The following is a 24055-nucleotide window of genomic DNA, read 5'->3' as shown; positions in this document are numbered from 1 at the left end:
AAAAAATTAAGGGAAGCCAGGTACAATTCATTAACTGTGAAAAAGATAGTAATATGAGAGTTTATGAGAAAATGAGGTGAAGAGTATCTTGGACCTCTTTGTATAACTACCCCACAATTTTTGTTTTGGAAATTTATAAAATAAGTTAGGATGTGAGACACAAAAATTATTATTAAAAGAGTCACATACTGGATTGAAATTACATTATGAGTTAAGTGGGAAAATGCTGTGGAATAAAATTTTGTTATATATATTCAAGACAGAAGAATTTGTAGCATATTAAGATTTATAGAATTTTCAGTTATTCTGGTATTGGCTTTATGACAAAAAAAGGAGTAAAACTAATGTATTGAGAGTAAGCATTTTGTTGCTTTTCTCACTAGTTAGGAAATCATACCTCGTAACAGCTGTTCTTGTTTTACCACAAGCCCTTGGTATTTTTTAAAGGTTTTTTCATACTCCTTTCTCAAGGTTTGGTTTTCAGGGTCTTCATCAAGTAAACAGCTTGAAGTTAAGGCTCAAACATACTAACTGAAGCAAAGAAAATATACTGAAATAATAGCATTAATATATTTTATATGCAATTTCATATAATTATATCCTCTAATGAACAGTTTAGAATGTTCATCTCTATTGTGTTACAATAGGATTTTTTAGGAATCTTAGGATTAACTTGGAATACTTGCATGAGCAAATGTTTGAACGTCACCATATACCTGAATTTCCAGAAACTGTACACACAAATATTTTATGTAGGTTGCCAAGCATTTAATTTTCAACAGATTACCAAGTGGGTCCCATGAACCAAAGTGATTATTTGCTATAAGAGAGTGATTCTCTGATTCCACCACAGACAGATGCCCAGAATATTTAAAAGACGTTTAGCACTCTCTTCTGACTAGAGATGCTAAGAAAGAAACAGCTGAAGGAATAAGATCCACTTTTTCCACAAATGGGAGTTAAGAAATTCATAAAACTCTGCAGAATAGGATAATGTTTTCACATTTTAAAAGACATTAACAAAATTTGGGTTCAAAGGAAAGATAAACAGCATGGTGTGCTGATCTGTACAACATATCGTGTTAATACAGATATAAATAAGCCAGGGCCTGTGACCTAGAAGAATTAAGTTGTAGAAGTAATATGATAAATGTTTTCATATAGGGAGGACTTGTGATGCCGCAGAAATATCCTTACTCAACATTGCTTCAGTATCTTTATTCTACATTGCTTCAGTGTACAAAAGTAGAACCAAGGGATAGAAGTTACTGGGAAATAAGCAAAATAAGGTTATAACAAATAGAATGCCAAATGATTTAACATCAATGGGTATATAAACATCCTTTAGGGAAGGTACAGAAAAGATTCCCAAATTGTGAGATAGATTAAAACTGGTAATTTTAAAAACTCCTTTTATGAGTTCTGTCATTTTATAGACCTCTCAAATTTGAATTTATTTAAAAAAAACTATTTTTGGACTTACCTAGGAAAATAGAACTTTAAGTTCATCATCAGATTTGTACCTATTCTAATCAAAGTTACTTTAGTACTTAGATGGAAGTATACAAGCAACAATGGTGAGCCATGCTTCGGTTAACCAAAGGATCTTAGTGCACATTACGGTGCAGGCACTAAGAGGTTCACTGATTCAGTTATCCAGTACCACTATAACCTTTTCTACATCATTAGTCACTACGGTGAAGAGACAAAAGGTAAAAGTATAATGTCAAACTATATTCACTCTGATGGTTTTAATGTTATCTTAACCGTCAACACACTTTTACATTGTTTCCAAGTAATGTGATCAGCAATTTAAAAAAAAAAAAGAATGTAAAGAACAAAATGCCACTCTAAAAGGATATCAGCTTTCTTCTTCTTAGAAAGTTCTTCTTGCCAAAGCTCGTGTCTTTTTAATTCATGATCAATAATATTCATACATAGAGCTCCGATTTTATAGTGAGTGATAAGTCCGTGAAACTGAGAAAAACTTTAAAGAAGAGATTTTAAAAGAATACATCTTGTGGGAAATTTGTTTTCAATAAACACTGGGATAAGCCATGAAGAAAATGAATTTGATATACATATTTCAATAAATGAATATATTAATAGCATCCTAGGAAGATGTGAAATTTAAGATTACCATTTCTGAATTATTTTTAAGGAATTAAATACTTTTTTAAAATTAATTACCCATATTAACTACTCAGATATTCTCAAAATAAATTTTCAGACTACTAACAAAATACTATAACAATACTAGATATACATTGTATAAAATGGACACCAGAGAATAAATTAAATAGAATATACTATAAAGTATTAGCCATCAGGGTTTATATATCTCCTAGATGATTACTTATCAAAGTATTTCTTTAATAAATATTTAATTGCTAATACCAGTATATTTTAGAATAGAGGCAAGCAACTTTCTACAAATTGGCTAGAACCTTTTCACAATGTCTTAACAAACATCTTCTTTCTTAATCATATTGTATAAAAAATAAATATACAAATGATGTGTTTGCACTATATGTATATAAGAAACAAGGACATTTACTGAGCACTTAACTCTGAGTCAAGCTTCAAGTATTTTATTTTTAGTTTATTTTTATTTTTTTGAAAGGTAGAAAGACAGAGACAGAGACAGCTACAAAGAGATCTTCTATCTGATGATTCACTTCCTGGATGAAAAAGACAGGGCTAGATAAGGTGGAAGCCAGGAGACATGAACTCAAACTTGGTCTCCCATGAGGGTTGCAGGGACTTCCATCACCTGCTGCCTCCCTGGGTGCTGAGCAGGAAACTGGATAGGAAGTGGAGTGAGACTCAGGCACTCAGACATGGGAGGCAGGCGTCCTAAGCAATACCTTAATTATTGTGCCAAACACCTGCCCCTAATCAATGTTATCTTAATTCTTAATTCATTTAAACTTAAAAACTTTCCAAAGGGGTAAAATCTTAGCCACAAAGAAAGTGAAGGACAGAAAAGTAACCAAGATGACACAGCAGAGCTTAGACTCAAATTCAGACAGCCTGCTTCCACAGCCCACGCTCTAAAACTATGTGTGTTTGTGGGTATATACTATGCATGGGTAAATGCAGAATGAACAAAAGCATAACAGAGAACAAAACAGAGGATGGAAAATAAGAATTCAGAGGCAGAACACAAACATGCAGAAAGAGTGACAGAACCAGTGATCTACAAACTGAATCAATAGCACACAGACAGCAAGACAGATTAGTCTTATTATTTAATATTTTTATACTTACCTAGAAAAGCAAAAGAATATGTAAATAATGTTTGTGGCTAATTCAACACTTTGCTTCCAGTCTTCTCTCAGGACTCTTGCTAATGCACCAAGGGCAGTTTCTAAAGAAAAAGGAGACATACAAAAATGATCATTAGCATTGTCGCTGGTGGAAAGGGTGTCCGGTTTTAAATGTCTACTTATTAATAAATAACAGTGCTAAGGTGGAACTGGGACAAAAAAGTAGGATGCTTCTTTCCAATACGGAAAGCTTTTTAAAAAAAACTAAAATATAATTTTACTTAAAAACTCATAATGTGGCTTCAAGTCTATACTGTAAAAAATAATTTAGACAAAGTAACACAATATGTATATCATGGGTGGCAAAAAATAATAAATACAGTATCACTGGTTTTCATTTCTAGCTGTAAGCTTAGTACTGTGATGCTGACTCTTTTTTAAACATCTTATTTAACACATTTAATAATAAGGAAATAAACCAGGGTGAGTCTAGCAAAAATAATGAGCAGCTTAGCAACCAAGGAAATCTGCATTCAGAAAAATAAGACTAGTATTTCAGCATCACAGGACAACATACATAAATAAAACAAAAATCTTTCACAAAATTAGCTCCTGAGAATGTTAACAGGCATCTCTGCTGGATTTTTATGTAGAGGAAAGTAAATTAATGAGTGACTTAATGAAAGTTACCCTATAGTAAATAAATATGAAGTAATGAGACTGGTTTCAAATTGGTAGTGTTAAATGGCTTGCTAGTCCTTAAAAATAAAACATATAACATATAATATATAATAAAATATAAATTATGGAAATAATTCAACTGTCTTTAATAGTTACTGAGGATTTACTATACTTGCTGTAATGAACTATCAGTATTTATTATGGTAATGAAAATATTCCATTTATTTGAACTTTCTTGTCTTTTACATTTTGGAACAACAAGAATAAACTTGTTAGTTATTAATTCACTTAGTAAATAATTTTTTAGCAAACTAAAAATATCTTGGAACAGCATTTCACAATGTGCTTACATTCACAATGGCGAGCACTGGAATAGTTCATAATTTGAACAAAAATTATTCTGGAATAAATAGGTAGGCAATGCATATTAACATGCAAAAGCTCCAGGAAGTGCTATTTAATGAAGTATCTCTGTTAAATTCTGCTCAATCCAATAATTCCCCAAATACTTGACTACTACAACCAAAAGAAATATTATTTTTCAAAAATCTGTTTTACATAGAAATAATATTCTATAGTGTCATGTTCTTAGGCACAGGTTTAGTTTCAGTGACCTAACTACTAAGTTTTACTCATTTTTTTTATAGCAGAGAAATGTTTCCATAAAAATATAGCTGCAGGAATCACACATAAGTTATCAATACAAAGTCAAAAGAAAACAAAGTTATATAAAAATAATTCAAAACAATCCAAATTAATATACATGTTGAATGCCAGAGGAATCAAAATTCCATTAATTGTCACAAAATAGTTTTGCTGGTTACAGAATTCCTCATTGACAAGAATAAGAGAGGGAGGAGATGTACATTTTTGGGCCATGCTCATTCAGACTTGCCCCAAATAGTGGAGTTAGAATTGTGCCAGGGGATTCCAATACAATCCCATCAAGGTGGCATGTACCAACGCCATCTCACTAGTCCAAGTGATCAATTTCAGTTCACAATTGATCACACTGATAGGTCTAAGAGTCAAAGGAATCACACAAACAAGACTAGTGTCTGCTAACACTAACTGATAGAATCAAAAAGGGAGAGAACGATCCAACATGGGAAGCAGGATACACAGCAGACTCATAGAACGGCAGATGTCCTAAATAGCACTCTGGCCTCAGAATCAGCCCTTAAGGCATTCCAATCTGGCTGAAGAGCCCATGAGAGTATTTCAGGCATGGAAAACCAAGACACTCTGGAAAAAAACAAAAACAAAACAAAACAAACAAACAAAAAAAAACCTAAATGAAAGATCTCTGTGAGTGAGATCCCAGTGGAAAGTATGGGCCATCAAAGAAGGAGATACCTTTCTCTGAAGGGAGGAGAGAACTTCCACTTTGACTATGACCCTGTCGGAATAAGATCAAAGTTGGTGAACCCTAAAGGCTTCCATAGCCTTGGCAACTCATGACTAGAGCCTAGAGAGATTACTGACGCCATAAACAAGAGTGTCAAATTGTTAAGTCAACAACAGGAGTCACTGTGTACTTACTTCTCATGTGGGATCTGTCCTTAATGTGCTGTCCAATGTGAAGTAATGCTATAACTAGTACTGAAACAGTATTTTACACTTTGTGTTTTGGTGTGGGTGCAAACTGATGAAATCTTTACTTAATATATACTAACTCAATCTTCTGTATATAAAGATAATTGAAAATGAATCTTGATGTAAATGGAATGGGAGAGGGAGCGGGAGATGGGAGGGGTGCGAGTGGGAGGGAAATTATGGGGGGGGGGAGCCATTGTAATCCATAAACTGTACTTTGGAAATTTATATTTACTAAATTAAAAAAAAAAGAATTTTTTGCACCTGTATTTAGCACTTTGAATATGTTGTCCCACTACCTTCATGACCTCGTGGTTTTTGATGTTCAGCCGACTATTGATCTTACTGAGACTCCAGGGTACAGGTTAGGTTAATTGTTTCTGCTTCCACATTCTCTTTACCTTTTGCTAGTTTGACAAAAATCTGTTATCTTTGATTTTGTCTTAGTTGGAGTTTATTGAGTCTCCAGGTTCAGTTCCTGGTTTCAGTTTCCTGCTAATACAGAACCTGAGGCACAACAGTGATTGCTCATATGGTTGGGTTTTAGCCATTCATGTGGGAAACATGGGTGAGTTCCAGGCTCCCAGTTTTGGCCTAGTCCAGTAATTGTGGGAATTTGGGGAGTGAACCAGCAAGATGGGAGATCTCTATGTCTTGTCTTTCTCTCAAAACAGTACTTTTTAAAAAGAGAGATCTGACAAACAGACAGAAAGATGCATACTAGATAAAAATTACTTCTTTCATACTTACTTTTAGTGAAAGTATGTCAGCAAACTTTGTATTCAGAATAATTCTATTAGTGGCATTACTGAGAAAAAGGTTACAAGAACGTCCACCTCCTTTTTCTTTACTACCAAACACTACTTGTTAATTTGACACCTGGTGTCAAATTCAAACTACATGAAATACAAAATTTAACAGCTTTTGCTGTGCTAAGAAATGGAAATCCTAACTTAATAAAAATATTTATGTATATGTGTGTATATATATTATATACATGCTACAAAAATGTCATGGGCTGGCATTGTAGTACATTTGGTTAAGCTGCTGCCTGTGATGACTGCCTGTGATCATATGACTGCCAGGTTCGAGTCTGGCTGCTCCATTTCTGATCCAGCTCCCAGCTAATGCACCTGGGAAGGAAGTAGAAGATGGCCTGATGATTTGGGATCCTGCCACCCATGCAGGAAACCCAGATGGAGCTCTAGGCTACTGGTTTCAGCTTGGCTCAGTCTGGCTGTCTTGGCCATCTGGGAAATGAGCTAATGTGTTTGTGTGTTTTTTGTTTTTTGGTTTTTTTTTGGTATGTGTGTATGTGTGTGTGTGCGCGTGTGCTTATGTGTTTGTCTCTCTTTTTCTTCCCTCCCTCCCTCTATTTTTTTCTCTCTCTCTCTGTAACTCTGCCTTTCAAGTAAATAAATCTTTTTTAAAAAGTCAAAAGTTTGGCACTGTATTTTAATACAAAGAATAAAAATGTTTTTCAGAGTAAAAGAATGAAGAGATAGAGAATCATTAATGCTAGATTTTCCTCATTTAATGGAAAGATTTGTGAATTCTCCAGAGAATATTTAAATGTTTAAATGTAATAAGGAGCTAGAAAACTCATGCAATCTAAAGTTTGATATAAACTTTAAATTGTTCTTCTATTATAATAAATTTTAAAATGTTTTATATTTTTTCTACATTTAACACTTAAAGTTATAAATCACCATTCAGTAGTAGCTCTTCCAAGTTATCTGGATTTCGAGCAAGTTGCAGGATCAAAGCAGAACCTCGAACCTTGTCAGGAATATCTTCATATAGTAATTCAATGTATTCATCCATGTCATTAATGTTAGCAACTTCATCAATCTGAAACAAAGAAGAGGCAGGACATACTCAACAATAATGCTCCACAGATCCAAGATGAGAGAAATGATAGTTTGTGATCAGCATACTGCCTTTTATAAAAACAGACAAATTTGCAAAGAACCTATAGCAGTTATCTTTTTATAAAGGAGAATATTAGCTTTTAGGGTACAAAGACTCTAATTCAAAAGTATAAACCATATAATAAAATGGAGCATGTGTAAACTCTAAAATTTGTTTATCAATATAAACTATCTCACATATAATTCAAAGTAACTTGAATCCATTACAATATATTTAACAATATTACAAAATATATTGCAATATTCAATTATGCTTCAAAGTACAACCACTATTTTTGTTCTTATCAGTTAAATACTGACTTGTACCTTTTTCAGGTCTTCTAACTTCAACAAGTTTTAAAAACTCTACTCTGATTAATGTAATTGAATACATTATTTTTGGCAAAAGGCAATTTCATAATCAGTACTCTAATAGATCAGAATACATACAGTCTTACCTCCATTCCTTCAAAAGGAGGTGGATCTTTAGGTTTGCTTGATTTTTCTTTTTTTTCTGTAAGAAGATATTTTTTTAATCAAGAGAATTAGGTTTTTAGAGTTTTGGGGTAATTATTACGCACCTCAGTTTTACTCTAGCTAAGCTTGGAATATTAAGAACTATTTTATTAAATCTGTTTTCAGTGTATGAAAAATGCTCATCTATAATCCATCTTTTCTAATGAGAATAAAATCAATAACTAATATTCAATTTATGTTAGAAATTTAACTTCTTCCTTGGTTAACTTTTGGAGTACACAGATACACTTGCCAACAGAAGACAAAGGAGTCAATTTTAAGAATCCCTTCTTTTTCTTCTTAATTCAAGTTCAAGTTGGGAAAGGAAAATTAATAAAGAAAAGAAAATGATATGACCTGGATAAATTAAAAACTAAAGTGAAAACTGAAAAATAATTGACTGATAAATTTATAACCTAATTTTTTTAAAGGTTTATTTTATTTATTTTGAAAGTCAGAATGACATTAAGACAGAGGTTTGCATTTGCTTGGTCACTTCCCAGACAGCTGCAACAGCCAGAGCTGTGCCAGGTCAAAGCCAGGAGCCAGGAGTTTCATCTGAGCCTCCTACATGGGTGAGAGGTTCAAATGGTCATCTTCCACTGCTTTCCCAGGCCATTGGCAGGGAGCTGGATCAGAAGTGGAGCAGCCAGGACATAAATTGGTGCCCATATTGGTGATGGCACTGCATACGGAGGCTTTACTCACTATGCTATAATACCGACCCCAAAATCTATATGTGCTAATTTAATCCTCATTTATTTCTTTTTTTTTATTATTTTTTATTTTTTAACTTTTATTTAATGAATATAAATTTCCAGTGTACAGCTTATGAATTACAATGACTTCCCCCTCCCATAACTTCCCTCCCACCCACAACCCTCCCCTCTCCCGCTCCCTCTCCCCTACAGTCACATCAAGATTCATTTTCAATTCTCTTTATATACAGAAGATCAATTTAGTATAAAGATTTCAACAGTTTGCACCCACATAGAAACACAAAGTGAAACATACTGTTTGAGTACTAGTTATAGCATTAAATCAAAATGTACAGCACATTAAGGACAGAGATCCCACATGAGGAGCAAGTGCACAGTGGCTCTTGTTGTTGACCCAACAAATTGACACTCTAGTTTATGGCGCCAGTAACCACCCTAGGCTCTTGTCATGAGTTGCCAAGGCTATGGAAGCCTTCCAAGTTTGCCGACTCTGATCATATTTAGACAAGGTCATAAAAGACAGAGTGAGGATAGTAACCAATGATCCTAAGAGTGGCATTTACCAGGTTTGAACAATTATACAGCATTAAGTGGGGAAGAGGACCATCAGTACACACAGGTTGGGAGTAGAGCCATTGGTGGTAGAGTAGAGGTTATCATTACAAAGGAATGAGGCCCAAGTGCACTAGACAGGGTCTAGAACAAAGGACAGAGTCATTATTAGAGGAGCTAAGAAAGGTGCTGTCTAAGCTACAATTAAGTTTTCTGATTGAGAGGCAAATAGAACCTGATAGAAGGGGCTTGATAATAATCTGGTGGGCTTTAGGCCTTGTAAGTTAAGAGGCCCAGACCTATCTATCTCTTCACATGGGGTATATCCTAAGGGAGGTGTGAACCTCCTAGGGGAAGGCACTCTGTTGACTTACATTACTTGGCTGGCCTGGGAGGAGAGCTGGCCAGGTAAAGGCAGGGGGCATCTCTAACAAGAAATTTACAGTTCTGCCTGCAATGTTGCTGACCCTACTTGACCATACCCTCAGCTGCGGTGGTCACTTTGGAAGTTGGGCTGAGTGAAGGGCTTTTCAGCTTAGAGCCAATAAGATCTGTGGCTCTGACCTGGGCATCCTTCGACTCCAGGGCAGGTCCATTTCCAGTGATCCAACTCTTGGCAGAGCTGCCAGGGCTCTTCACAAGCTGACTTCTGCTGAAGCCCATGCTTACCACATTGAAAGCCACTGCAGTGGACTGGCCTGTTGGGTCTCCTTGAGGGCAGATCACTGTACAGATCAGCCATTAATAGGCCTGCCACCCATTGCTTCTGATGCCTAGCTTTCTTTTCCTCCTGGTTTGTGTTAAAGCAGGCCAGAGGATGCAAGTCAAGGGAGTGCCTGTATCCCATCTCTAATCTTCAGTGGCCTGAACTACAAGTCTATAGTCACAGGCATGTTCTGTAGAAGTTTTTCTAAGGTAGACAATGCCCATGAGGAAAATTATATTCTCACTTTAAAACTTTCTTTCCCTTTGGTCTGAAAGGGAGGTTTTTTCTACTTACTGTATACTTCGCTGATGGCGAAGTGAATCTAGCTATGAGATTATTATTTAAGTTCTTATTTTGGCTATGCTATTACAGAAAAATGTTAGCCATCTCTTTTATAAGGTCTAAAGATTAAATTGTGCGTCCTACAGATTCCTTCATAATAGAATTAGTTTCCTACCTTGAAGAGAATAGAGAAATGAAAGAATAAGTTGGGCTTAGAATAGAGAAATGAGGGAGCAAGTCCTAGATCGCTTGCTGACAATAGCAATGTTACCTGAATACTTAGCAAACCGTTTCAACCATTAGATTACAACTTAAGAAAACATTTACCAGAAGGTCCAATGCCTTCTATAAATTTTAAGAATCATGTATTTGAAAACACCTCTTAAATATCTAACATGGTGTAGTTTGTTTAGCCAGTAAACTTAAGCACAACCATCTAAAATGTTTTTAGTTTCTTTCTACCAACAAGTTTAAAACATATGATACACAGATTCAGGTCACACGAATTAAAATGTATCTTTGATTGATTTTAGCAGCTTAAATTTATGGACAATCTTATCTATAAGCCATTTAAAATAAAACTCTTAATAAAATTTCCTATGTGGACATACAATATGTACACACATATAACATAGCATAATAGACCAATATAGCAATTCTAATAATAGCTTTTAAAATCTTTAACTCTTTTTGTAGATTGCCAATTGATTTGAATTGCTTTTTGTTTTTAGATTACTTTAACACATTGCTTTAACAGAGCATCAGAGTTTAATTCTATGACAAAGAGAAATTTTGCTTTCTGTGATTTTTTGCTGTGAGGTTTCCTTCCTTTACCTTCTTTCATATTGGTGACCATGTTTCTGTGTTTCTGTGTGTAACACATCTTTAAGCATCTTTTGCAGGGCAGGATGAGTGGCAACAAATTCTTTCAGTTTCTGTTTGCTATGAAAAGTCTTAATTTCACCTTCATTCAGAAATGAGAGCTTTGCAGGATATAATATTCTGGGCTGGCAGTTTTTCTCTCTTAGTACCTGGGCTATATCTCGCCATTCCCTTCTAGCTTGTAGGGTTTCTGATGAGAAGTCTGCTGTGAGTCTAATTGGAGATCCTCTGAGAGTGATCTGACGTTTCTCTCTTGCACCTTTTAGAATCTTTTCTTTATGTTTCACTGTGGTGAGTTTGATTACGATGTGTCGTGGTGAGGATCTCTTTTGGTCATGTTTATTAGGGGTTCTATAAGCTTCCTGTACTAAGATGCCTCTGTCCTTCTCCAAACCTGGGAAATTTTCTGCTAGTATCTCACTGAAAATGCCTTCTAATCCTTTCTTCCTCTCCATGCCTTCAGGAACTCCTAGGACCCGAATATTAGGTTTTTTAATAGTATCCTGTAGATTCCCGACAATATTTTTTAGATTTCTAATTTCTTCTTCTTTTCTTTGGTTTGCCTGTTTCCTTTCCTGTTCTCTGTCTTCTAAGTCTGATATTCTCTCTTCTGCTTTGCCCATTCTGTTTTTAAGGCTCTCTAATGTGTTTGTCATTTGATCTATTGAGTTCTTCATTTCAGTGTGGTTTTTTGTCACTATCACAGTTTCATGTTCTACTAGTTGTTTCATTTCATTTTGATTCCTCCTTAATATTTCATTTTCATGAGAGAGATTTTCTATCTTGTCCATTAAGGATTTCTGTAGTTCAAGAATTTGTTTTTGAGAACTTCTTAATGTTCTTATCAATTTTTTGAAATCCGTATCTTGCATTTCTTCGATCTCATCATCTTCATAATCTTGAATTGGGGTGTCTTTTTCATTTGGGGGCGTCATAGTGTCTTCCTTGTTCTTGTTACCTCGGTTTTTGCGTTTGTTGTGTGGCATGTTGGAGATATTTGGTTTCTTCACTGTGGTGTTTTTTCTTGTTACACTATGGCTCTATATTAAGTGGACTGTCTGCTTTCGGTGGAGCCTTAGAGGCTTGAGATAAGTGTGGACTGAGAGCTGGGTTTGGTTCCTCAGGGTTAAGGGTGTGTCAAAGATGACACTCCCAGGTTAGGCGTGGTAAATCTCTTTCTTTTTTTTTTTTGCTTCAAAAGGGAAGTAATTCCGCACAGCTGAATGTAATTGGAGGTAGTTAGCAGGTAAATGATATACCCACAGGAGCCAGAGATCGGAAGCTCTTTCCCAAGGACCACACAGGGAATCTCTGCTGCCCTCGTTGTGGGCTCCAATTCTCCTGCAGTCTCCCACTGGATTGCCAAGTTAGATCCTAATCTCCTGTTATTTCACCCCTCCCCCCAGAGTCAGGTTTTTCTGCTAGGCTCAGGGCCGGTGCAGACCTGAGGTCGCCCTGCTTATGACGTATGTCCAAAATGGCGCCTGCTCTTTGTCTTGCTCGCCTTTGAGGGGTGAGCGGAGAGAAACTCGTGTCCGTATCGGTTACTTTTTTTTTTTCCCCTCTCTCTCTTCTAGTTAGCCTGGTGAACTTTTCCCCACGGAGTTTCAAGCCTCGTTCCCTCTAGTCTCCTCTTTCTGCTTGCCCGCTGGTGTCTCAGGCTATTGAGATTTGGCTCACCTCGCGTTCCAGCGCTGGTGCGTTTAGTCTGCCGCTGGTGTCCCGAACTTGGGCTCCCACGCTCTCCACGCAGGTCCACTGTGAATCACTAGTTCCAGAAGAATTTCCGCTGCTGTTTCTTCCCCTACTCTTCCTTGACCCTGCAGTATCTCCACTTTTATTAACCTGTGTGTCTTGCTGAACTATCAATGTGCTCCTTCCTATTCCGCCATCTTGCCGCTCTCCCATTTATTTCTAAATATAGTCACATCCAAAGGCATTGAACATGCTGCCATTAAATTATATTGAATTAATTGGTGAATAGTATAATTTTATTTTCTAACATAATAACATTGGTTTGCTCTGAAAATTCAATGAAAGGGTTTTCACTAGTTTAAAGAAATTCATATTTCTCTATAAATGCATTCAGAATTACATTAAAATGGTACTAGGAAATGTCACAGTTGACTACATTATGCGACATAAGTATATACAAAGTTTAAGGACTATCGGGTTTACTTACTTTAAATTTATTTGAAGACACTATCACTCATCATTCATAGGCACGTCAAAATATCACAAAATATTTGCTTATAATAAAAATATTCCTTTACATTTCCTGACCTAGATAGCACTCACTATCAACAATTAACAAGTATAAATGAAGTGTAAGCTAAGTGAGCAGAAGGAATCAAGTTCAAAATGACTAATTTTGCTTTTAAATAAATTTACAGCCATTCAACTTATCCAACACATATACAATGATAATATGATATGTATTAATAAGCATTATATTGGGGACTAATAAAATGATGATATGTACTAAGTATTATATTGGAGACTAATATATACAATAAGTATTAAGTATTATATTAGGGACTAAATTTGCATACATATCATGCACAAATTATTTTATTTTCTGTAAAAGAAGAGAGGGCTTAACTAATTTGACAAAAGTCCAAGTTGCTGGCCTTGTGCCGTAGCAGATAAGGATGCCACCTGTGACACCTATATCCCATATGGACACCAGTTTATGTCCTGGCTGTTCTATTTTCCATTCATCTTCCTGCTGATGGCCTGGAAAGAGCAGTGGAAGATGACTCAAGCATTTGGTCCCTGTTACCCATGTGCGAGACTCAGATAAGACTGATGGCTCCTGGTTTCAGGTTGGCCCAGCTGTGGATGTTGCAGCCATTTGAAGAGTGAACCAGTGAATCAAAGATCTGTCTCTCTCTCTATGTAACTCTGACTTTCAAATAAATAATCTTTAAAAGTAAATCCAAACAAAATCTCCTTTCATTTCCCCTCTACTTACCACAATCAAAATCTGAGCAATGGCGTGATATTTGAAGAGCACAGTATTTCAGAAACCATCAATGTTGAAAGATATGTACGCTTAGTAAATATTGTAAAATGGAATAACTGGGCATTCGATAATATGGAACAACTTTTCATTTAAGTGGTTTTGTTTTTTCATTTAGATTACTTGACGATGTCTTCTCTAAGTAATCATTTTCTCAGCTCCATCATCTTAATAGATTGGAATTCAGGATAGGTGAATGGCAATAGACACACTGAAAAATGACAATGTGCTATTTTCCTAAGAAATATTCATACAAATTCTATCTTTATGACCACCTAAAGCATATATTTTTAACTTTTAAATACTTAATCCATTGAAATTATAAATCAAATGTAATTTAAAAATTTTGAACACAAAATTTTAGATGGATCAAGGAAACAGGTTTGTCGATTCCAAATTTTCTCACTTCTTCACTTTTCTCACTTTCTTCACTGTCTACTTTCATTATTCTAGAATCAGTAAAACAGACATTTGTTTTTTTATTAATATTTCAGTTAAATGTACAGATATAAAGTGAAATAAAATTAGAGCATTTTATGTGGAAGCATCTAATATAAAGGCTGGCATACTGGAAACAAATATTTTTGCTTATTACTTCATTTGCTCACTTACAACATGGGTAAAAGAAATATCCTACCTAACTTTCAAAAGTGTCAAAGTACAAACTATAGTCAACTACTCTGGTTTTGCATTAAAGTAAGAATTCTTCTTCTTACCTTTTCCTGACAATGAGTCACGGCGGTTCTGTAGATAGTACAACAGCTGTTCTACCTCATTGAGTTTTGAAGGATGAATGAGCTTACATTCTTCAACTACCTTCCGTGCCAGGGAAGTTATATCTGTGTTGGCATTGAGACTCTTTAGACGTATGCTGCAAGTATATCAGAGTTTTCCAACTCAGTATTATAAAAGTAGGTGATAGCTTCAACAATACTACTTTAAAATTATTTGGAGATTATAAATTATTATAGAGTCTACCTGTAGCTGGCTACAGACTTACTAAAATATAATAAACTATTAGATATAGTTAGGCTTAGAAAATAAAAAACAATGATTTTCTTGGAGCTGGACAACAAAAATAAGACAAGGAACATAAAATTTCTTTCTGACACTCCAGGTAGTACAGCATATATAAATTTCTGACAAAAATATATAGTCTTCAGTCATTTTTGGATATGAAAATTCATACTGCCACAAATTTTCTTGACCATATCTACAATTCTTTTCTTCAGTAAGGACAAGACAAAATATTGACACTTTCAGATTCAGTTGCTCTGGTGGTAACTATACAGAAAGTAGAACAGAAAAAAAAAAAGTGAAATGTATTTTAAAGCCTATATGAGGAATGCTGAGGAACAAATGAATGTATTTTATACTTAGGCTAGAGCATTAAAAATAATAATAAACAATCCCTTCCTTCTTTTTAAATTTAAGCCAGGGGAATTACTGGGAACTCCACAAGAAAAGAGTCTTCAAAGCCTGAAAACAATTGTCCATTTACATGGAACCATAGCACCAGGGAGAGTCATGAAGACATACAATTAGGTTCAGAGTGAAGAGTCAAACTGGTGACAAAAAATTACAGATGTTTCCATGCAAGCCCTACATCCAAAAGGAGAAACAAGAAAATTGCCACTACATATCATTGTTTCTTGGTGAGGATGGCCAAGTTTTGTGGGGATGACATCTAAGCTTAGAGGGAGTAGGGATGGAAATCGCAGAGAATTTGTCCTGTACTCAGCATCTGTGAAACCATTATTCAGATGTAGATGGTATCTCCTAAAACCAGTCCAGTAATTTAGATATTATTCCCAACTATTTAGTCAACCCCAAATCTTGTTCTCCTGGCATTCTATAAGCTACCTAGCAGCCTTTAATAAATTATTTTTTCCTTAATTTGCTAGATTGGATTCTAATGTTTGTAGCAAGAACATTAGCGATATCCTGCCCCTATATTTAATCTATTATATTTTTATATAGTTTTAGCTGCAAATCACAAACAGAGAGGATGCATTCAGAGAAAACTCTGAAAAAGACTTCCCCATGTTTAGCTGTAACAAGGAAATGGTAAATTTTGAGTTTCTATAAATTTTGAGTTTCATGATTAAGAACAGGCAAAATAGAGAATTTCTAAACATATTTTGAAATGTTTTATTAAGCTACGTTGGGGCAGTTTTAGGTTTGCATAAAAAATACAGAGTTATCATTTAGAACTCTCCCCTCCAACACATACACGGTTTCTATTTTTTATTATTACCTTTCTACAACGGTGTAGTGACTTTGTTGTAACTGATGGATAAATATTGATACAGCAGTTCTAACTAAAGCTCACATTTTACACTCAGCTTCACTCTGTGCGTTCTATAGTACTATGACTCTTGATTATGCATAGTCATATATCTACCACTATAGTATTACATGGAATCTCACTGTCCTTTATGCCCTGTAATCGACCTCCTCCTTCCTCTGAATCCTTGGTCATCTTTAATCTCTTTACTATATTTATAGTTTTGCCTCTTCCAGAATTACCATATGGTTGGAAACATGTAGCATATAGCTTTTCCAGACTGGCTTCTTTCACTTAAAAATATGCATGTAGGTTCCTCCATGCCTTCTTAATTGCTTGGCAATTGTTTCTTGACAGCTCATTTTTTTTAATCACTGAATAATGATTGTATGCGTACACCAGTTTATCCATTCACCTACTGTTGTTTGCTTCCTATTATTAGCAATTATGAATAAAGCTGTGATAATATTCAACAGCATATTTTGTGTAAGTTTTCAACTTGCTTTGGGTAGATAACTAAAAGCACAACTGCTGGAACTGTGTGATAAGCCCACGTTTAGCTTTATTAAGAAACTGCTGGGCTCAGTGCTGTGGCATAGTAGTAGGCTGAGCATCTGCCTGCTGCGCTAGCATCCCATATGGGTGCTGTTTCGAGTCCTGCTGCTCCATGTACGATCCAGCTCTCTGCTGATGGCCTGGGTAAGCAATAGAGGAAGGCCCAAGTTCTTGGGCCCCTGCACCTGCGTGGGAGAGCTAGAGGAAGCTCCTAGTTCCTGGCTTCAGATTGGCCCAGCTCTGGCCACAGTAGCCATTTGGGGAGTGAATCAGCAGATGGAAGAAAGACCTCTCTCTGTATCTCTCCCTCTCTCTCAAGTAAATGAATAAATGTTGGGAAAAAAGAAAGAAAAAAAAAACTGCCAAATGTCTTCCAAAATGTATACCTTTTTGCATTCATACCAGCTATTAGAGTTCCTGTTGCTCCACACACTTGGCAGCATTTGGTATTGTCAGATTTTAACCATTCTAATAGTACAGTGGTATCTTGTTGCTTTAACATAAATGAGATTTTCAATCTCTTTAAGGATCTGTTTTCTACCAACACTTAAATTGGCAATCTGATAAATCTTTCTATTCAAGGTAATAGATTTCTTCTTTTAGTGTGCAATCTCTCACCAAAATATCTGACTTATTATAAAAGGCCAGGAAAAATATGTAGAAGAATTCTTCAGAAAATTTTAGCTGTCTGTTTGATTATTCTTATAATCCATATATATAAAATCTTCATTAAAACACCCTGTGACTATTAAGAATACCAGAAACTCATTTTAAAAAGCACTCAAACTATTTTTGGACTACAACCAACAGTTTCTCATACTGAAATCATAAGGAAACAGGAAGTATGTTGAGGATGGGCTTGAATGCTACTTTGCCTGAAAACTGGAGAATGAAATATAAATCTCTCAGATCTAGGTCATACTACACTGACTACTCCACTTTATGAGAGTTTCACCTTATACCTAACTCAACATACGTGAGATTTTCTTCCACCTTCCCGCTGATAAAACCTCTGTGTCAGCAAATCATATTTTCCTTTTGGTCCCACAATATGATTCCTCTACAAATCTTGTGCAGCCAGGGTTGAGTATCACAAGGTTGGGTTACTCAGATTTTTTTCCCTTACTAAGCCTTAAATCCACTTATTCTAGCCACAGTCGGTAGTAACTCTTTCCAGGTGGCTAACTCCTATGAATGCATCCCTTGTCTAGACAGTGTACAGATCTTCAAATAATAACAATATTCTCATTGAATTCTAGCTGAATGAGGCTACTGAATGCATCCTTAAGAACTAAAAATGAAATTCCTCTCCAAAATATAAATGAGTAAAGTTCTGAAGGCAAACACCATCATCTGCCAGCTTTTCATTGGATGTTATATGGAACTTTTTCACATGAAAATCTTCAGATTTTCATGCATTCTCAAAATGTACAAAACTCAAGCAGCAATCACGAGCACAAATCAAAGATAGATATTATGTGAGAACATAAAAAAGTGTGAGCATGTAAGTTAGAATCCACATTAGGTATGTGTTCTATGCATGTGCATTTCTATAATTTAGTGTATTATCAAGGATTCAGTTAGCTTTATTCATAATTTAGTCTCCTTCTAACCCCCAAAGAAGACAAATTAAGAGATCCCTGTAAGATATTCGGGCAGCTCCTTTTTGAAGGCTGCTATGTACGATTTCTCTATTACAACTCTATTTAAATTTGGGCCTAATAATGTCGGTGTAGGTGGCTGCTTTTTGTGTATTGTAGATAATTAGCAACACCTGACCTCTATACATTGGATGCCAATGATACCTTTCTAGTTTTTCTGATCAAAACTGTGTTCAGGCATTACCAAATGTTCACTGTAGGAAAAATCTGTCCCAGTTGAGAATCATCCCTATGTACTTAAAAAGCAGTGTTTTCTAGTATGCTGTACAGAACTATATGTACTCCTAGCAGCCTAAATATTTTTAATACCGTGAACACACAGAATAGATATTCCTTCTAACTAATCCTTAAATCAAAAATTTTTTTATGAAGGAAAGAGGGTTGAGGGAGAATATTAGGTGATCTCAGACTCTCTACTTCTACAAACTATGGAAGAAAGGCCAGATAATAATTTGAACTGCAGCTAATCATAAAGACTAGTTCTCAAGGGACTCCTAAAACTACTTTAAAAGCAGGAAGTAAGGTGTGTAAACTACTGGATACCTAAGACTCTTGGATGAATTCAACTTCTGTGCACATTTGGGAATTTCTGAAAATCATACCACTTCCTGCACTTTCTGGTAAGAAAGAACACAGGTCCCCAGAAATATAAATTTCCCAAATAAATTGAAAAATTTCCACATAAACATATCTTTTACCACTAATTTCACAAGATAATTTACATTCTTCTGTAACATAACTGATGTAAATATCTATAATTTAGCATAAATAGAATTTTTAGTTGATTTCACAAGTTAATATATGTTCTATTTCATGTATTTACTAAGTGGGATAATTAAGAATAGATATTTTTCAGTAGGTTCTCACAATGCTTTATATCTTCTAGAATATCATCACCATATTTATAATTTAATATATTCTCTCCTTCACTAAGATGAACTATATGTAAAGCAATGTCATAATCAGTTATCACCCATGCAAATTAAAATAATATCAGCTTGTATAAAATGTTTAAGGTAACTACTTAGACTTACATTTTTTGGCATTCCTTTCGTTCTCCCAACATGGGATCCCCCATTTCTCCAAGAATGGTAGCTTCCACTTCATATTGAACAATGAGTGCTTTTTCTGATGGATGTACATCAATATTACCTCCTTTAACTTTCCTGTAATACAAAACAAAAACAAGCACAAGCAATGAGTCACAAAATGTCCATAATTTTTTATCTATTTTCTAGTTCTAAAACACATAAGCTCAATCAGCATATGCATTTGAATCAGATTTACTATTTTTTTAAAAAAAATATTTATTTGAAAGGCAGAGCTAGACAGAGAGGGAAGGAGACACAGATAGATCCCTGTCTGCTGTTCACTCCCCAAATGGTCACTATGGCCTGGGCTGGGCCAGACCAAAGCCAGGAGCCAGGAGCTTCATGCTGGTCTCCCACCTGGGTGCAGGGCACAAGTACTTGGACCATCTTCTGCTGCTTTACCAGGCACATTAGCAGGAAGCTGGATCTGAAGTAGAGCAACCAAGTTTCGAACCAGCACCTACACAGGATGCCAGTGTTGCAAGGTGGTGGCTTAACTAGCTGAGCCACAGTGCTGCCCCCCAATTTAGTCTTGACTTGGGACAGTAACCCTTTTTCCCAGCTTTGTTCAGTACAAATAATTGTTAGTTCTGCAGAAAGAACTTTCACAGCTTTTCCTGGGAAAAAAGAGATTTACCCAAAAACTCTACATAAGAAATTAAAACATAAATAAGAATGATGTGACTTACATAAATTAAAATACAAAATATATTAGCTATCATATAATGTAATTATATGAACTGTAGCATAGTAAGTTAAAATCATTCCTTGATGACACTCAAATTATAAAACAAAGTGTACTTAAAATGTTATATACTATTTATAGTTATGTATCTCAAATTAATTTCAATAATAGTTTCCATAAAAAGTTGTTCAAGCAGTTGTTTTAGTGCAAAAAATTTTGAAATCTATAGTTTTTTCATAATATGCAAGAATATGCATATTATGCATGTGTATGGACTTCAGAATTTTTTTTTTTTTTTTTACTTTTTTTTGACAGGCAGAATTAGACAGAGAGAGAGACAGAGAGAAAGGTCTTCCTTTTCCATTGGTTCACCCCCCAAATGGCCGCTATGGCCAGCGCACTGCAGCCGGGGCGCTGTGCTGATCCGAAGCCAGGAGCCAGGTGCTTCCTCCTGGTCTCCCATGCGGGTACAGGACCCAAGCACCTGGGCCATCCTCCTCTGCCTTCCCAGGCCACAGCAGAGAGCTGGACTGGAAGAGGAGCAACTGGGACAGAATCCAGCACCCCAACCGGGACTAGAACCCGGTGTGCCAGCGCCGCAGGTGGAAGATTAGCCAAGTGAGCCATGGTGCTGGCCTGGACTTCAGAATTTTTATACCATAATAAACTTGTTTCTTAATTCCATTTTCCATGAATTTCTTGAGGTACTCTAGTATATATTCTTTGCCTAAGACTCTTTCACAAAATGATACATTAACCATTACCTGTCATTTGGCTATTTTAGAAGATGACAAGATGAGTTGTACTACATGAGAGTAAGCAACAAAACTAACAACATTTCCCATTCTTATTCATAGTTAGCAATCTAGCTGGGGGGGGGGGGGGGAGGTGTCTCCTAGCCTGATAAGAAGGACAACACTTTAAATTTATTTTAATTCTATAATAAGAAACAGCAAGATTTTCCCTCAGTTAGGAATAATACTTTGACATGATGCATATTTCCAATATAATTTTTAAATGATCTATTTACCAGAATTCTCTATGGTAAGAGGATGGATTTGGAGTCAACATTATACTAGTAAAATAAGCCAGTTACAAAAAGACAAACACCATATGTTTTCCCTGATCTGTGGTAACTAATAGAATACAAAAAATGTAAATGAGGTAAATTGACATTTTAAGAATGATTATTGTTTATTTTTACAGCCCTTGTTTCTACTGTTGAGGAACAGTGTTGCTTTTTTTTTTTTTTTTTACTATTTATTCAATTCTTTATTTAGTGGAGGGCTAATCTTATGATTATAAAACAAACTGAAAGAACATCATTCTAAAACTTGAAGAAAGGAAGGAGGAGGGAGGGTGGGAGCACTAATGGGAGGGTGGGTAGGTGGGAAGTATCACTATGCTCCTAAATCTTTATTTATATATATATATATATTTTTTGACAGGCAGAGTGGATAGTGAGAGAGAGAGAGACAGAGAGAAAGGGCTTCCTTTTTGCCGTTGGTTCACCCTCCAATGGCCGCTGCGGATGGCACATCTCGCTGATCCGAAGCCAGGAGCCAGGTGCTTCTCCTGGTCTCCCATGCGGGTGCAGGGCCCAAGGGCTTGGGCCATCCTCCACTGCCTTCCCAGGCCATAGCAGAGAGCTGGCCTGGAAGAGGGGCAACCAAGATAGAATCCGGCGCCCCAACCGGGACTAGAACCTGGTGTGCCAGCGCCGCAAGGCAGAGGATTAGCCTGTTGAGCCACGGCGCCGGCCTCAATCTTTATATATTAAATACATGAATTTCATTCACATTATATACATTTTAAAATTGTAAATAAACTAAATAAATAAAAATATTACCCAAAACAATTTATTAAATCTTGTTCCCTCAAAAATAGTTAAATTTGGAGGTAGAGTAGGAAATTAAATATACCAAAGCAAAAAGTTGGAGTAGGACAGCAAGTAAACAGATAGTAATATGTGCACAAAAGACAAAACTTATAAAGGATGAAAGCAGTCAGAAACCAAGAAGGTCAGTAACAACCAATTTGGAAATCAGATAGACAAACACTAAACAAGATGGTCCAGATTCCAAAAGGCAAGGAAAAAGGATTTAATTTCAAGCTGTCAGTCAAAAACTAAAGAAATCACAGAAATCAAAAGAACTAAGGAGAACTGAAAAAACAGATATAATGTAGCATGATGGAACTACTTTAATTATAAAGCAAACTGGTTTTTGCTTCCTGAAAAACAGGAATTGATAAGTTGAAATTCTTATCTGGGAGGTAACTGTATTCAGAAAAAAAGGTATAAGGACAAAATAGAATTGCAGACCAGAGTAGCTCCCAAAGACCACATATTACCAACTTGGAGAAAAGCCCAATTCTTGCCCTTTCTCCCATGTTAAATAATTCCAAAAACCCTCATCATTTCTTTTTAGTTTTTGTTTACTTTTCCATGTATTTGTGTTTTACAGAAGTAAGTTAATTAAAATTTACTCATCACAAAACAACTTAGGGTTATTATAGGAAAAATAAAACACAGAAATTGGAAATGAGACTCAAAAATTTACAAGAAATCATTTAATACTATTTAAGCAATCCAATTAGTTCTATCTCTATATAAAATAATATTTTAAAAGAATGACAGCTTTAGAATTTCTCTGTAGAAAATGTTTAAGGGTAGCAACTTAGTAGGAATGAAACTAAATTTAAATAGTCCTGTATATAGGATTGATAAAAAAATTTCATACAACAATGTGGACTGGGGATTGACAGAGATTGTAGAAGGGGTAACTCTCTAGTGCCCTTTCACACCACCACTGATACACATACAACAAACTATATTATACATGCTAGTCAGCAATATACTTTGAAAACAGTATCTGGTGACTTTAAGAGAATATTTTGCTTTTAGAATTTTATAAATTCACATTCCAGGAATTCTATTTGTTGAATTCCTCGATTTTTTTCTAACAAATTATTATTTATTTGAGAGGCAGAGAGAACCAGAAAAGGACAGAGAGATAGAGAGACAGAGACAAGAGAGCGCCCACTCTGGTTCGTTCCCAAATGTCCACAATGGACCCCAGGGTAGAAACCAGCAGTCAGGAAGTCAAACAAGGTCTCCCACAAGGGTGGCAGGGACCTAGCTACTTGAACCTTCACCTACTATCTCCCAGGGTCACCCTGGTAGGAAGCTGCAGTTGGCACCTGGAGCCAGAAATCAAACCAAGGCACTCTGAAATGGGTTGTGAGCAAATTAGTTGGCATTTTAACTGCTGGGCCAAACGCCTGGCCTCTATTTTCTTACATGCACAAGAAAACTGGAATCAAAAATATGCAAAAACTGACTTAGAAACAGATTTTTTAAGTCAATAAGAAGTCATACTTCGGGGATGGCGCTGTGGCGCAGCGGGTTAAAGCCCTGGCCTGAAGCGCCAGCATCCCATATGGGCACTGTTCGAGACCCGGCTGTTCCGCTTCTGATCCAGCTCTCTGCTGTGGCCTGGGAAAGCAGTAGAAGATGGCCCAAGTCCTTGGGCCCCTGCATCCACATGGGAGACCAGGAAGAAGCTCCTGGCTCCTGGCTTCGGATCAGCACAGCTCTAGCCATTGCGGCCAATTGGGGAGTGAGCCAGCAACGGAAGACT

At 35.9% G+C, this 24055-nt stretch overlaps 1 protein-coding gene across 3 annotated transcripts in view; it reads right to left on the bottom strand.

Moving 5' to 3' along the window:
- The window catches only part of KIFAP3 (kinesin associated protein 3), a 179792-nt gene that overhangs the window by 141080 nt on the left and 14657 nt on the right, over positions 1-24055 (bottom strand). For all 3 annotated transcript variants that reach the window (XM_062192739.1, XM_062192740.1, XM_062192742.1), the window contains exons 2-8: positions 19673-19804; positions 14852-15006; positions 7915-7970; positions 7256-7397; positions 3271-3370; positions 1863-1987; positions 398-496 (exon numbers count right to left, since the gene is read on the bottom strand). In XM_062192739.1, coding sequence (XP_062048723.1) covers positions 398-496; positions 1863-1987; positions 3271-3370; positions 7256-7397; positions 7915-7970; positions 14852-15006; positions 19673-19804 — 809 coding nt within the window. The remainder of the gene's footprint in view (positions 1-397; positions 497-1862; positions 1988-3270; positions 3371-7255; positions 7398-7914; positions 7971-14851; positions 15007-19672; positions 19805-24055) is intronic.

The sequence above is a fragment of the Lepus europaeus genome, chromosome 5 (genome assembly GCF_033115175.1).
Source record: "Lepus europaeus isolate LE1 chromosome 5, mLepTim1.pri, whole genome shotgun sequence".
Lineage (NCBI taxonomy): Eukaryota > Metazoa > Chordata > Mammalia > Lagomorpha > Leporidae > Lepus > Lepus europaeus.
Note: the sequence above shows the minus strand (reverse complement) of the source record. Positions and strands in the feature narration are given on the sequence as shown.